Here is a 15,570-nt window from a genome sequence, read left to right as displayed (position 1 = left end):
GCGGAATTTGGACACAATGCATACTTTTTAGGTCGGGCAGACCGAATTACTAGACAGCGGATGTGGTGCAACTGGTCGGATGGTCGATGTATTCAGTGTGAATATTGGACTTGGGACCGATCAATGCGGTCGGTGTTCGGAGTAAACAGTGGTCGGATTTCACAGGTTGTTTTAACATAGGCGTCTATGGAGAAATTTCGGGGCTACATAAATCGGTCGGTTCTGACAGTAGGTCGGTTTATCCAGGGGTCGGTTTTGACAGGTTTTACTTTTAAAAGATTCCTCTCATTGGTAAATAACGCCCTCATTCAGCAATAATTAGAATGAGTGGTTGGTCAAAAGTTTGATGAGTCAGGTGCATCTATTGGCTAAGCTTGTTGTACATAGATGCAAATGAGTATAGGACCATTAATGCTGTAGAAGAGTGTATTGGAAGGAGTGTAGGATTCTATGTTTGTAATGACTAGTTGTAATGTGTTGTTTTCAGGATGCAGCCTGATATTTGTTGCTTTCTTAGTTGTTCAATTATGGCTACATTTTTTTGTGGTGGGTGGAAGATGTGTTATTGGTTGCTGAGTTCTTATTTATACACCCTGCAAGCTTGAAATGGTATGGTCCAAATGGCGGTGTCTTCTAATAACGTGGCATCAAATTGATTTATGTTTATTTATTTACTGTTGTAGATCATGAGAACTAGCCACTGAATATGATGTCGGGAATAAATGGCATTCTGAACAAGCTTTATTAATTATTGCTGGCAATAAATTTTTCAAATGTCTTGAAACAGATTCAAATATAAGGATATGGATTGTAAAATATTAAGGTTAAATAGTGTCCAACAAATTAATTTGTAAATGGTAAATTTATTTTAAAGAATTCAGTGAAAATATTATAAAATAAAATTAATTAAATAGAAATATTATGTGTATTTTTGTTTGTGGAAACTTAGCTGGCCCACATAAAAATACAAAGATGTGAGATCAGCAGTTCATTGTTTTTTTTTAATGTTGTTATTTGTGGAAAAACTGGTATTTTAAAGACTGCAAACAATAAAACACTCACAGTGCAATGCTAGTTCAGCAACATGTCTATTCTCTTGCTTGAGTGTGAAAGTACATAGTTTAGTGAGTAACTCTTATCATTTTAAATATTAGAATTTCTTTTCTTTGGGAAAGTTCTTTTATAAAAATAGAACAGATATATTTGTTAAATATTGGCATTCAGGGATGCATTAGATAAATATATGAAGCTACAATATATCGTTATTTTAAACAGGCTTGATTGAATGGTATATCATCCAGTAATATTATTGATACATTTACATTTCATTGTTAGGGGCTACATGACAGGATACACATGTCACGGCAACAATCTCCTTGTGATACACATGTCACGGCAACAATCTCCTTGTGATACACATGTCACGGCAACAATCTCCTTGTGGTTTGTGCGATTTATGTCGTTGGTTTCACCAATACAGCATTCCCATATCTATGGGTTTCGATTTTGTGTTTACAAGTTTGTTAAGTTATCTCTTCAACATTATCGAAATGTATTGAAATTATGTTATCCAATTCCTCGATAGTATAGTGGTGAGTATCTCCGCCTGTCACGCGGAAGACCGGGGTTCAATTCCCCGTCGGGGAGGTTATTTTTGAGAAACTCACCTTTTTCCCTTTTGTTACACATGAATTTCTTGCATACATACTGTCACAAGAAATACACATCAAGCGTACACAGGTGCATCACTAAGGACAATATTGCATGCATAAATTAACGGTCACTGAGTGACCCTTCTTTATTCACAAGAAAATACACATCAAGCGTACACAGGTGCATCACTAAAGACAATGGGTCTCTTTCCTCTTTAAGATGTATGCAACTGAAGAACTTGACCAACCAAATCTGTGCAGTTTCATTTAAAATCACTCATACATTACCGTTGAGTCGGAATATATATACAAGGCATAGTTTGATTCGTCCAACAAATCTGTCAAAAATGTACATATATTACACACACATTTCAAAGCAACAGGTGATTGGGACTTACGGAAAGAGTTTTTTCAATACAACTTTATTTCATGACATTATTGTGTCTCATTACTACAGTAATCTATTATTATACGAGTATATTTCGTTAGACTTTCTAGTCATTGCAATTCAAAGTCTCAAAATAATAAATAATTACAAATGTTTCTCAAAACTGTATCTGTCACTGTCACGTCTCAACACTACAGTCAGCAATCTAATTGAATGCCATTCTTTGTTTTCTTCGGCATAAACTGTCAATTAGTCAATTTACTTCAATATTTTCTTCAAAGTCAATATGTTTTTGCATATAAAAGTATGATTATGGTAGTTTTAAACCAAAATGCTGGTAACAATGACTCCGTGGCGCAACGGTAGCGCGTCTGACTCCAGATCAGAAGGCTGCGTGTTCGAATCACGTCGGGGTCAGTAGTTTCTCTTTTTTAGGGGCACTCTTAATATATACTAATACAGTAAAACCTGTCAAAACCGACCATGACTGGGACTGGGATCTATGGTCGGTTTTCAGAGGGAGTCGGTTTATTCAGGGTGGGCGTGACTTTGATTGAAACAACAATTACATGTGCTGTAAACACGGGACAAATGAAAGACATCGGAGTTTGCCTCCGGTGATTCTACATGTATTTACAATGTGCATTTATTGTATTGTTTCAATAAAATAATTTACCAAACAAGACAAAAATATTATGGTATGTACATGACATCAATTAACATTAAAATAACTATTCGAACAGACCGGGTAAGTATTGCGTATCGTAACTGAAGGCGTCCATTTTGGATGACATCACTACGTAAGTTCACGTGAGCTACATGTAATTATCATAATTTATGCAGACAGTCGATTTTGCTGTTAAGTCAATCACAGTCCCTCAACTGTGAGTCAATGAATCAAATTATGATGTAAAAAATCATCAAGTTTTGACTACTTTAAAGAACATCTTTTTTTTCAACGATTTTGTTTTCCGTTCGAATTATGAAATTTTGGATATCTGTCAAGTAACTGGAGTCTTTGTTCTGTAATCTTGTCAACATGTCTAGCACATCGCCATGTGTCAAGTCACTGTCGTTGTGGGGGTCAATAATTTGACTGTCGTTGCAATTTATGTCATTGTTGTCTATAGATTCATGGTTTTCTTTGTCTGCAATAAAATTCTCAACAATCTGTTGCTCCCACTCGCCATCATACATTGCTTCAGTCGGTATACGTTCATCAAAGTGGAGGTATTCTACAACGCTACACTGTGTTTGCGGGTCTGCAACTTGCTAAATAAGGTTTCCGAATTCTTTGTTGTCGTCTGCTTCTTCGTCATCATAAATTTCAATCTTGAAGCCCCCTTTACGGAAACATTCGAAAGCACAAAATTGTCGATCAGAATCGTTATGGAAAGAAGAAAACTCAATGTCTTTTGAGCGTTGAAAAAGTGATAATGCAGTGTGCTTCACCGCAATTGAAGGTGATGACCCCGATCATTTGTTTATATCCGGGGTCATTATACTGTCCAGACACCACGCGATGCGTGGGCGTGTGGTGTGAAAAATGTAATCAGTTGCCATTGTTTTACACGGGACGTTACTTGTAGTGTGAGATTTGGTATTGTTTCTGTGACGTTTGCGGAATTTGGACACAATGCATACTTTTTAGGTCGGGCAGACCGAATTACTAGACAGCGGATGTGGTGCAACTGGTCGGATGGTCGATGTATTCAGTGTGAATATTGGACTTGGGACCGATCAATGCGGTCGGTGTTCGGAGTAAACAGTGGTCGGATTTCACAGGTTGTTTTAACATAGGCGTCTATGGAGAAATTTCGGGGCTACATAAATCGGTCGGTTCTGACAGTAGGTCGGTTTATCCAGGGGTCGGTTTTGACAGGTTTTACTTTTAAAAGATTCCTCTCATTGGTAAATAACGCCCTCATTCAGCAATAATTAGAATGAGTGGTTGGTCAAAAGTTTGATGAGTCAGGTGCATCTATTGGCTAAGCTTGTTGTACATAGATGCAAATGAGTATAGGACCATTAATGCTGTAGAAGAGTGTATTGGAAGGAGTGTAGGATTCTATGTTTGTAATGACTAGTTGTAATGTGTTGTTTTCAGGATGCAGCCTGATATTTGTTGCTTTCTTAGTTGTTCAATTATGGCTACATTTTTTTGTGGTGGGTGGAAGATGTGTTATTGGTTGCTGAGTTCTTATTTATACACCCTGCAAGCTTGAAATGGTATGGTCCAAATGGCGGTGTCTTCTAATAACGTGGCATCAAATTGATTTATGTTTATTTATTTACTGTTGTAGATCATGAGAACTAGCCACTGAATATGATGTCGGGAATAAATGGCATTCTGAACAAGCTTTATTAATTATTGCTGGCAATAAATTTTTCAAATGTCTTGAAACAGATTCAAATATAAGGATATGGATTGTAAAATATTAAGGTTAAATAGTGTCCAACAAATTAATTTGTAAATGGTAAATTTATTTTAAAGAATTCAGTGAAAATATTATAAAATAAAATTAATTAAATAGAAATATTATGTGTATTTTTGTTTGTGGAAACTTAGCTGGCCCACATAAAAATACAAAGATGTGAGATCAGCAGTTCATTGTTTTTTTTTAATGTTGTTATTTGTGGAAAAACTGGTATTTTAAAGACTGCAAACAATAAAACACTCACAGTGCAATGCTAGTTCAGCAACATGTCTATTCTCTTGCTTGAGTGTGAAAGTACATAGTTTAGTGAGTAACTCTTATCATTTTAAATATTAGAATTTCTTTTCTTTGGGAAAGTTCTTTTATAAAAATAGAACAGATATATTTGTTAAATATTGGCATTCAGGGATGCATTAGATAAATATATGAAGCTACAATATATCGTTATTTTAAACAGGCTTGATTGAATGGTATATCATCCAGTAATATTATCGATACATTTACATTTCATTGTTAGGGGCTACATGACAGGATACACATGTCACGGCAACAATCTCCTTGTGATACACATGTCACGGCAACAATCTCCTTGTGATACACATGTCACGGCAACAATCTCCTTGTGGTTTGTGCGATTTATGTCGTTGGTTTCACCAATACAGCATTCCCATATCTATGGGTTTCGATTTTGTGTTTACAAGTTTGTTAAGTTATCTCTTCAACATTATCGAAATGTATTGAAATTATGTTATCCAATTCCTCGATAGTATAGTGGTGAGTATCTCCGCCTGTCACGCGGAAGACCGGGGTTCAATTCCCCGTCGGGGAGGTTATTTTTGAGAAACTCACCTTTTTCCCTGTTGTTACACATGAATTTCTTGCATACATACTGTCACAAGAAATACACATCAAGCGTACACAGGTGCATCACTAAGGACAATATTGCATGCATAAATTAACGGTCACTGAGTGACCCTTCTTTATTCACAAGAAAATACACATCAAGCGTACACAGGTGCATCACTAAAGACAATGGGTCTCTTTCCTCTTTAAGATGTATGCAACTGAAGAACTTGACCAACCAAATCTGTGCAGTTTCATTTAAAATCACTCATACATTACCGTTGAGTCGGAATATAAATACAAGGCATAGTTTGATTCGTCCAACAAATCTGTCAAAAATGTACATATATTACACACACATTTCAAAGCAACAGGTGATTGGGACTTACGGAAAGAGTTTTTTCAATACAACTTTATTTCATGACATTATTGTGTCTCATTACTACAGTAATCTATTATTATACGAGTATATTTCGTTAGACTTTCTAGTCATTGCAATTCAATATCTCAAAATAATAAATAATTACAAATGTTTCTCAAAACTGTATCTGTCACTGTCACGTCTCAACACTACAGTCAGCAATCTAATTGAATGCCATTCTTTGTTTTCTTCGGCATAAACTGTCAATTAGTCAATTTACTTCAATATTTTCTTCAAAGTCAATATGTTTTTGCATATAAAAGTATGATTATGGTAGTTTTAAACCAAAATGCTAGTAACAATGACTCCGTGGCGCAACGGTAGCGTGTCTGACTCCAGATCAGAAGGCTGCGTGTTCGAATCACGTCTGGGTCAGTGGTTTCTCTTTTTTAGGGGCACTCTTAATATATACTAATATATCTGTTCAATTCTTTTAAAAGATTCCTCTCATTAGTAAATAGCGCCCTCATTCAGCAATAATTAGAATGAGTGGTTGGTCAAAAGTTTGATGAGTCAGGTGCATCTATTGGCTAAGCTTGTTGTACATAGATGCAAATGAGTATAGGACCATTAATGCTGTAGAAGAGTGTATTGGAAGGAGTGTAGGATTCTATGTTTGTAATGACTAGTTGTAATGTGTTGTTTTCAGGATGCAGCCTGATATTTGTTGCTTTCTTAGTTGTTCAATTATGGCTACATTTTTTTGTGGTGGGTGGAAGATGTGTTATTGGTTGCTGAGTTCTTATTTATACACCCTGCAAGCTTGAAATGGTATGGTCCAAATGGCGGTGTCTTCTAATAACGTGGCATCAAATTGATTTCTGTTTATTTATTTACTGTTGTAGATCATGAGAACTAGCCACTGAATATGATGTCGTGAATAAATGGCATTCTGAACAAGCTTTATTAATTATTGCTGGCAATAAATTTTTCAAATGTCTTGAAACTGATTCAAATATAAGGATATGGATTGTAAAATATTAAGGTTAAATAGTGTCCAACAAATTAATTTGTAAATGGTAAATTTATTTTAAAGAATTCAGTGAAAATATTATACAATAAAATTAATTAAATAGAAATATTATGTGTATTTTTGTTTGTAGAAACTTGGCTGGCCCACTTAAAAATACAAAGATGTGAGGTCAGCAGTTCATTGTTTCTTTTTAATGTTGTTATTTGTGGAAAAACTGGTATTTTAAAGACTGCAAACAATAAAACACTCACAGTGCAATGCTAGTTCAGCAACATGTCTATTCTCTTGCTTGAGTGTGAAAGTACATAGTTTAGTGAGTAACTCTTATTATTTTAAGTATTAGAATTTCTTTTCTTTGGGAAAGTTCTTTTATAAAAATAGAACAGATATATTTGTTAAATATTGGCATTCAGGGATGCATTAGATAATATATGAAGCTACAATATATCGTTATTTTAAACAGGCTTGATTGAATGGTATATCATCTAGTAATATTATCGATACATTTATAATTCATTGTTAGGGGCTACAAAACAGGATACACATGTCACGGCAACAATCTCCTTGTGATACACATGTCACGGCAACAATCTCCTTGTGATACACATGTCACGGCAACAATCTCCTTGTGGTTTATGCGATTTATGTCGTTGGCTTCACTATTACAGCATTCCTATATCTATGGTTATGATTTTTTTTTACGAGTTTGTTAAGTTATCTCTTAAATAATATCGCATTGTATATGTGTTATGCTATCCAGTTCCTCGATAGTATAGTGGTGGTGATATGTTGAACATACTAATTTTGATTTGTATAGAAATAAGAAAGACATTTACCTTACTAGCTACGTAATTTAAAGGGCGGTGGCCGAATTTCGTGTAAATAAACAATGTATTTTACACACGTTGTATACGTCGCTATGAGTCCTACATCGAACAGGTCGCAGCGCGACGACCACCGCCCTCTAACGTTGGTCTCTAAATTAGCTATCTAATCTAATCGCAAACAATTGACAAAACACATGGCACTGTCTTTCTGTATGTTGATGATTCCATCTAACGCATGTCCCTTTCAAGCATACTCTCGTTCACTGCTGACCCTGATTTGTCCACTCATCCTTGGCATAAACTGACACCTGTTACTATTATAATTCGTATTGGTCTATTCTGATTGCAATCCTTGACTAAAATGATTGAATATTCTGAAACGACCACCGATTGTCCTTCTGCATGGGTGAGAGCCTTATTATCGTTAAAATCACATTTTATTTGTTAATCTCGCATATCATGAACAAAGTTTAATTTTATTTCACTTCGATTCATTTATTAATTCATCCAATGAAAGAAAAGTTCTCGAGGTTACATAAAGAAACTGTGGAATGAATATGTAACTAACTTTATTAATCGGTTAGTTACTATCATCCTGACCTGAACATCATTACGACCCTGGTGTCCGCATTAGCACAACACAGCTAGCATGGCGTGCACGACGATTGGTTTGTTTATGCTGTTAACTCTATGCATCGTATCAGCGGAGAAGAGAAACGTGCTCATAATTTTAGGTAAATTTACTGTTTGTAGAACATGTACTATTGAACTTCAATTGTAATTTCAGTAATCCAATTCTGGCTTCAGTCCTATGGCGAGACAGTAAGCTAAGTTGTATAAGAAGCATTGCGTCGATGCACTGGTATCCTCCCGGGGCCGAATCGTTTTAATCTAGCTTTAGGAGCCACAGTCACGGTGACTGTACATTTGTAGTTATGCCTTTCAATGCGGGTACAAATACCACGCCCCTTAGCAAGCACACAAACGAACGTCCCATTAATTGCCCACAAATGGGTCTTAAGTATATTTGTTGCACTGTGATTGAAAAGTTTGCAATAGTAATTTCATCATATTCTTTCCCTGCATGTTCGTTTCGTTATTTTCGGCAAATTAAAATAACCTCACTAACATTGGTTGGCCTAGACATAGACCCTGGAGTCTAGGGTCTATGATTTGGACTGCAATGCATGTTTATGGTTTTATCTAGCAGTTGATAAACTATCAGCGTGAACTAACGTTTTGGTGTCCATGAACTTGAAAATGCATACACCAATCGATGAATTGATTAAATTTCGATGCAATCTTTTGATCTTGCATGTACGTGACCCTATACAATATTGTATTGGTACCTTATTATATTAGAATACGCGTGGGCGTCAACACAATCCTTGAAAGTCTTGAAAGCTTGCGTGTCATGTGATTTGACAATACAAAGTCATGTGATTTTACCATGAAAAGTCATGTGATTTATTTATTTGTAAGACAGACCACTGGTCCAAATGTTTTGTATGACCACTTGATAGAATTTGTTACTGTGCTGTATGGACACATAGTGTGAAAATAATTGAATCAAAGCCAAATGCGAATTATTTTATTTTATTTTAATCATAATTTATCGGTTCTTAGTTTGTTATGTTTAACAGTATGTTTATGTGTGTGTGATTTGTTCGAGGTATTAAAAAACGAATTGCATTATTTCATGGTAAACATCGTCACAGCCGTCACAGTGGTAACATGTTGTATTGTTGATGGTTGATACATTGGCTGCGAGACAGACGTGATTGACTTTCTGATCAGATAATTCTCAGTGCTGTCAGACAATCGTACAATTCTGGCACGGTGCAATATGGAGGGGGGCATGTTAAACTTTTAATGGTGGTATCCACGGAAAAGATTAATTGTAAATAAATAGTAGCTTGAATAAATTTGGATAACTGCGGATGAAAGCAATATTATAGCAGACATAACCATTTAGTGTAATCAACAGGTTATTTTGTACTTTTAAAACCAGGATTTTTCATTAATTCGTCCGTGCCTGAAACCAATAAATCAATACATGAGTCATTGCTGCATTTGCTGAAATGTTTTCCTCTCACAAAATTTGACAATGTTCTCATATATTTATTAGTTTGAAGCCTTGCATGTCATGATTTGACAGAAACGTCAAACAAAAGTTATGTGCTGTTACTGTTTATAAGCAATACAGTGATGGCAGCACCGGGAGTGGCCCCGGAAAATATGTTGGGGGCGTCGCCCCCCAATCAAGCTGAAACCGTTTGTGTCACGGTTTCCCCCCTCAATATGCAGAAAATAGCGTTTCAGAGGGTCTAGATTTCAGATCTCGCCCCTCATGCAAAATTTCGCGCCGCCGCCTTTGCAATTCTACTGATGTAATTATATGTTTCTGTGACATATGTATCAGTTTGTGTTATTTTAAAGCGCGGTAGTCGTCGCGCTGCGCATGTGCCACAATTGTGTTGATAAACATTGATTTTCCCACAATCCAATGCGCTCTTCAAATGGAAATCACAAGTATGAGGTTTGACCTGGGCGCGACTTGCACTGATTACCGCCGGTGACTCCTTTGATACCTTCCAATAACATGAAAATTACTTATTTAAAGCTTGGACTCGTCTCAGTTCGTACTCGTTGATTTGCGCAACAGTCAAAGTCGCAATCTTTGTTTATATGTGACCCATATATCTCGTACATGCGCAGCGCAACGACTACCGCGCTTTAAGATTATTTTATTTCTTAATCAATTGTGGCATTCTTAGATGCAATAAATTGGCACTTCAGTGATGAAGTTAATATGTATTGCCTAACCACTTGTATCAATCTCGGTAGATATTTATGCTTCGTCAAAATATTAATTTTCAACATCGTTAAAGTTATTCTGAAAAGCGAGGTCATCGAAAACAATAGTATAAACAAACAAAAAACTGTGAGGAGGAGGTGCACTTAAGGTAGCGAGACTATTATTTGTGTTGAAAATTACGATTTTCACATTTATTTATTAATTGATGAAATGCACCATAAACTTTCATATGATAAAGTCAATATAACATAGAATGTCATGTAAGTTGGTTAAAATATAGATTTTCTGAAGGGAAGCAAGGCAGCCTCAGTAGTGTTTTCCAAAATCAACAACACAGGTTTAATCTGTGTGCCTATAAGTTTCAAAGATAAACTCAAGACAAAGCAATGTTAGGATGTGTTATCAGTAGCTATCTGACACACAATAAGTGTTTCCAAACATTTGAGTGGTTTGTCTCCGCCCCTGTTTGTTTCACAGTTTAGTCATTTGCATATGAATGTGTCAGACACAAGGTAACACAGCCACTGAAAAAAAATCATTGATTTTGGTGTTTTCATATGCCGAATTTATCCAATTATAGCTATCCCATTCCTTTATTTTTTGGTTTCCAATAGCCTTACACATTTGGATGTCCCTACACATGGTAAAACAGACCTTGATGGGAAAACAAATTGATTGTGCCGATAAACAAGCTTGAAAATCTTTGCTGTTACTTTATGGACGTTTTCTAGGAGTTTATGTTTTTCAAAATACAAGGTCTTTAACAAAAAATAACGTATACTTATTGTCGTCGGATTAACACCAAATTTTCACAGCTTTAAGGTGACAATGAGAGGAACTTGAATGTGTCCAGACAAACTATTTCATCGATTATTTACCAACGAGTTGTGGTTTGAGTTGGGGGCAATGCGACTAAAACAGTAATTGAAATTCAGGACACTATTTTTTAAAACGCGTTGCTTGAATAAAACTAACCAGACACATTCAATTTACCAGACTATTGAACAACTAGGAAAAGTGAAAAAAAATACTTCTTATCGCCAGCATAAATGCGTAATTATTTTTTTTACAGAAAAAGTAATTTTTCACCTTTGATTGAGTAACGCTTCGTAGATTGCAGATACGGGCATGCAAACTACACTTGTGAAAAGCTTGAAGTCTGGCGATTCTAAAAATATATACTTTCCCGGGTCTATTTGTAGTCATTTAGTCACAATTAGAAGATGAATACAAGTATGCAAATAATAGTCCCGCTACCTTAAGAACAATAAGGCTTCCTATCTCGCAAAACTTATCAATTAAAAGAAGTTCCAGTGTTTCTGCCTTGCAGCATTTTCAAATTATGATGTCATTACTGTTGCATGGATATCTGTAATATTTATACAAGGTCCGAAAAACAAGAACAACTGTCACAGTCTATAAATATCATATAGCGTTTGTAGCTACTGACTAACACACACTGAATTTTAAATTCGTAGCAAACAGTTATATATTTCGGTGCCTGTCTCTAGTATTCAGACTAATATCTATTAAATAGCATTTTTGGTAGTAATTAAATGTGTTTAATATGTTATTGATTCCACAGCTGATGACTATGGATTTGAGAACCAAGCATACAACAATACAGTGTGTCAGACACCTCATCTCAATAAATTAGCCAGTCACAGCGTCATATTCAAACATGGTTACACTGCTGTCAGTAGCTGCTCACCAAGCAGATCATCCATACTAACAGGTCTACCACAACACCAGAATGGCATTTATGGCCTCGCAGGTGGCATTCATCATTTCCATGCATTTGACGAAATCCGAAGTTTACCAGTAATTCTAAAAGACGCTAACATAAGGACAGGTAAGTGAAATGTTACAATTTATGATACTTAGGTATGTACACATGATGAAACAAAAGTCTTCTTTGAGTAGCAAAGCCAAACTATAACTACTACAACATTACTCCTAAAGGAGAAGTCGGCATATTCAACAGTTGGGTTAAATTATCTTTGTGACATCCTTGTTTCTGTGTTGCCTTATTTTAGGTATCATAGGAAAAAAGCATGTGCAGCCCGACACAGTCTTCAAATTTGACTATGAAAGAACAGAAGAGCAGTATTCCATGATGCAAGTAGCACGTAATATCACGTTTATGAAAGAACTGGTACATGAATACCTTAATGTCAATGACACAAGGTATGTCAGTTTAAAATGAGCTCAGTCTAGCCAGTCAACCATTCATTCATTCATCCATCCATCCATCCATCCGATCAGAAACTAAATTAAAGTGCATTACAGTTTATTAAGCATAGGTGAATAAAATTAACAGAAAATGTCTTTATTACAAATTTCGAATGATGCATACACGCATGCAAATAGAAAGTCGAGTGTTGACTTTTATTTGTCGTACCTCTTAATTTGAACTGAAAATGATACTAGTATACCCGTTTTACACATTTCTTGTTTTAGGCCTTTCTTATTATATGTTGCTTTTAATGATCCACATCGATGTACAGCTGATTTTGAACATGGCGAGTTTTGTGAGATGTTTGGGAATGGCCAGCCTGGTAAAGGTGTGATACCAGATTGGAAACCAATTCATTATAAACCAGAAGATGTGGAATTGCCGTTCTTCATCCAAGACACACCTGCAGCAAGAGATGAAATAGCAAAGCAGTACACTACCATCAGTAGAATGGACCAAGGTGAGCAGAGAGGGTTGTGGGAGGTCGATTGATCGACGAATAATTTACAAGATTGAATTTAATGTGTGGAGATTAACCAAAATTATAATGAGCAATAGTGAGTTGAGATGGGCGTGAACCGTAAATAGCAATAAAATTGAAGTATTGGTAGAATGTATCAAGGAAAGTGTAGATTGTATGGAACGTCTTTGATGATGTTCAATTATGTAGAGGCAATAGCAATTAATAGATTGGATTTATTATAAGGAGCTGATGTGGATGTTGTATGATTCGGATGCCATTGAGCAGGTTATGCATAATTTGTTTAGTTAAATATAATGTGTGTCAACCATGGGAAAAATTATGCCAGTGTGAGCCAATGTAAGAAGCTTGAATGATAGTATGAGAGGAAACCCAAAGACACATGTGAACATTTGAACGAACCAATTCTCAGTTACACTATTTGATTTTCTGTCTTTAGGTATTGGACTTTTTATGAAAGAGCTTGAACAGGCCGGGTTCAGTGACAACACATTGGTTATATTCACCTCTGATAATGGAATACCTTTCCCTGGTGCAAAGACAAATCTTTACGAAAAGGGTATGGGAGAACCATTCCTTGTTTCCTCGCCATATCACAAGAAAAGGTGGGGACAAGTAAGTGACGACTTGGTTAGTAGTTTGGATATCATACCAACTGTCCTGGACTGGTTCGATCTTTCATTTCCAGATTATAAATTGTTCAATGAAAAAGTGAAGTTGAGTGGCAAATCTTTACTCCCAGCTCTAGAAAAGGAGCAGCCAACATGGGACACTGTGTTCGCTAGCCATGATTTCCACGAAATAACAATGAACTACCCAATGAGGGTTATGAAACATAAAAACTACAGACTTATACATAATTTAAACTACCGAATGCCCTATCCAGTCGCCCTAGATGTTGGTCTCTCTGCAACTATGCGTGATATCCTAAATCGTACTGAAGCACATCAGAAAACTGGATGGTACAAGACACTTGATGAGTATTATTACAGAGATGAATGGGAGTTATTTGACGTAAGCAAAGACCCTCATGAGCTGAACAACTTGGCACAAGATCCACACCATTTGAACGTCTTTCAGGATATGAAGAAAAAACTGTCGTCATGGCAATATGAAACAGGTGACCCATGGAGATGTTCTCCAGAGGGTGTTTATGTGGATGCTGGTGTATACTCTAAGGATCCTTTCTGTTTGTCTCTTCTTAATGTTCCACCAAAGTGACATTTCAAAAGTCTCGAAAGATTAATTTTCCCCTAAAGTAGACTTAATAGCACGGATATTGTTAAATTATATTAAACAAACCCAATTATTACACCAGATTGAAATATAAATAAATAAGAATAAATAAAAATAATACATTTAGCGGAAGTTGCCAGTGCAGCCGTGCTTAGTATACTGGTGATTAACAATATCGCCATCATATCATACGCGACCACGAATAAATTGATATTAACTAAAAGAAAAGACTAACAACCATGAGTTCAAGCTGGATTATTCAAATTTATCGAAATTGTTTATTATAATATAAAGTTATTACGAGGATACCTCAAAGAAGTATGCACGAAGACAGTACAGCTGGACTATCGACCGACGCGCAGCGGGGGTCGATGCAAGGCTTACTGTCTGAGTGCGTACTGTCAAGCACACTTTGTACTCCATTATGTTGTGCTTTCGTTCATTATGAGCCACCGGGGAGTACATTATTGTTTAAATATAATATATACAGAGAATATTTTCTTAAAGTTGATGGTGGCGACATTCTCTCTATTGATTCAGGATGTATTGGTGCTGGTGTAATTCTGAAGATTGAATATGTAAATATATATAAATATGTTTTACTCAAATAGTGCCCACTTCTATAAATACATAATGTGGGTGACTTGACAGGTATAGGTAAATATTAGCTGTCTCATTTGCTTTGTAATCTGCTAGTAATACATGTATGAAATAAAATAAAACATTCTTTACAACCATTTATGAGTGCTAAATATGGTCGATACTAGCTTTTTTTATTTCTGTGATTTTCATGCAAATGTGGGCCAAATTTAAAGGTCAGATTACTGCAGTTGAGCCACGATGTCATTGCTGTGAGAAACATATGCTGTCATGTTCAATGAATGGTCATTACACAATTCTGTGTCAAAACTTCAAGTTATGTTAATTCAAAGTACATGAGTGGATTAGTGGGTAAATTATCATACGGCAATTAATAGCATCTTTCACAGATTAGATCTGAGAGTAGATATTCAGGGGTCACTTCTTGTGTAATGAACACGAGGAAAACAGTATTATGTATGCCACCATGTCATGTGACACAGCTAGCGTCAGATTCATTATCCGATAATCTAAAATAAATAATGATTAGTTTGTGTCCACACAATACTGTATAATATTGCAATATAGACCACGGTAATTCCATTAAAATATCGCTGGTATGTTATTATCGGAGATGTTCCTATAATATCGATAATAGATTTATATTGCAGGTATACA

General features: G+C 35.8%; 1 protein-coding gene and 4 non-coding genes across 5 annotated transcripts; all 5 read left to right on the top strand.

Annotated features, from left to right (window-relative positions):
• Positions 1–1,575: 1,575 nt before the first annotated feature.
• On the top strand, positions 1,576–1,647 carry TRNAD-GUC (transfer RNA aspartic acid (anticodon GUC)). The gene has a single exon. It is a non-coding gene; the product is annotated as a tRNA-Asp (tRNA).
• Positions 1,648–2,385: 738 nt separating this feature from the next.
• Positions 2,386–2,457, top strand: TRNAW-CCA (transfer RNA tryptophan (anticodon CCA)). The gene has a single exon. It is a non-coding gene; the product is annotated as a tRNA-Trp (tRNA).
• A 2,778-nt stretch (positions 2,458–5,235) lies between these two features.
• Positions 5,236–5,307, top strand: TRNAD-GUC (transfer RNA aspartic acid (anticodon GUC)). Its single transcript has one exon. It is a non-coding gene; the product is annotated as a tRNA-Asp (tRNA).
• Positions 5,308–6,045: 738 nt separating this feature from the next.
• TRNAW-CCA (transfer RNA tryptophan (anticodon CCA)) lies at positions 6,046–6,117 on the top strand. Its single transcript has one exon. It is a non-coding gene; the product is annotated as a tRNA-Trp (tRNA).
• Positions 6,118–8,156: 2,039 nt separating this feature from the next.
• Positions 8,157–15,050, top strand: LOC100375751 (N-sulfoglucosamine sulfohydrolase-like). The gene is made up of 5 exons (XM_002731064.4): positions 8,157–8,276; positions 11,946–12,212; positions 12,397–12,547; positions 12,821–13,056; positions 13,517–15,050. The coding sequence occupies exons 1-5, from the start codon at positions 8,192–8,194 to the stop codon at positions 14,296–14,298; spliced, it is 1,521 nt and encodes a 506-aa protein (XP_002731110.1). The 5' UTR covers positions 8,157–8,191; the 3' UTR covers positions 14,299–15,050.
• The last annotated feature ends 520 nt before the right edge of the window (positions 15,051–15,570 follow it).

This window comes from Saccoglossus kowalevskii, chromosome 8 (assembly GCF_978046115.1).
Source record: "Saccoglossus kowalevskii chromosome 8, keSacKowa6.1, whole genome shotgun sequence".
Classification (NCBI taxonomy): domain Eukaryota; kingdom Metazoa; phylum Hemichordata; class Enteropneusta; family Harrimaniidae; genus Saccoglossus; species Saccoglossus kowalevskii.
Note: the sequence above shows the minus strand (reverse complement) of the source record. Positions and strands in the feature narration are given on the sequence as shown.

Bases quoted from the DNA above. Each gene is read 5' to 3' on its own strand.
- LOC100375751 (XM_002731064.4), top strand. From the start codon at position 8,192: ATGGCGTGCACGACGATTGGTTTGTTTATGCTGTTAACTCTATGCATC. The intron at 12,213-12,396 runs GTAAGTGAAATG...GCCTTATTTTAG, and splicing joins AGACGCTAACATAAGGACAG to GTATCATAGGAAAAAAGCAT. The intron at 12,548-12,820 runs GTATGTCAGTTT...TTCTTGTTTTAG, and splicing joins CTTAATGTCAATGACACAAG to GCCTTTCTTATTATATGTTG.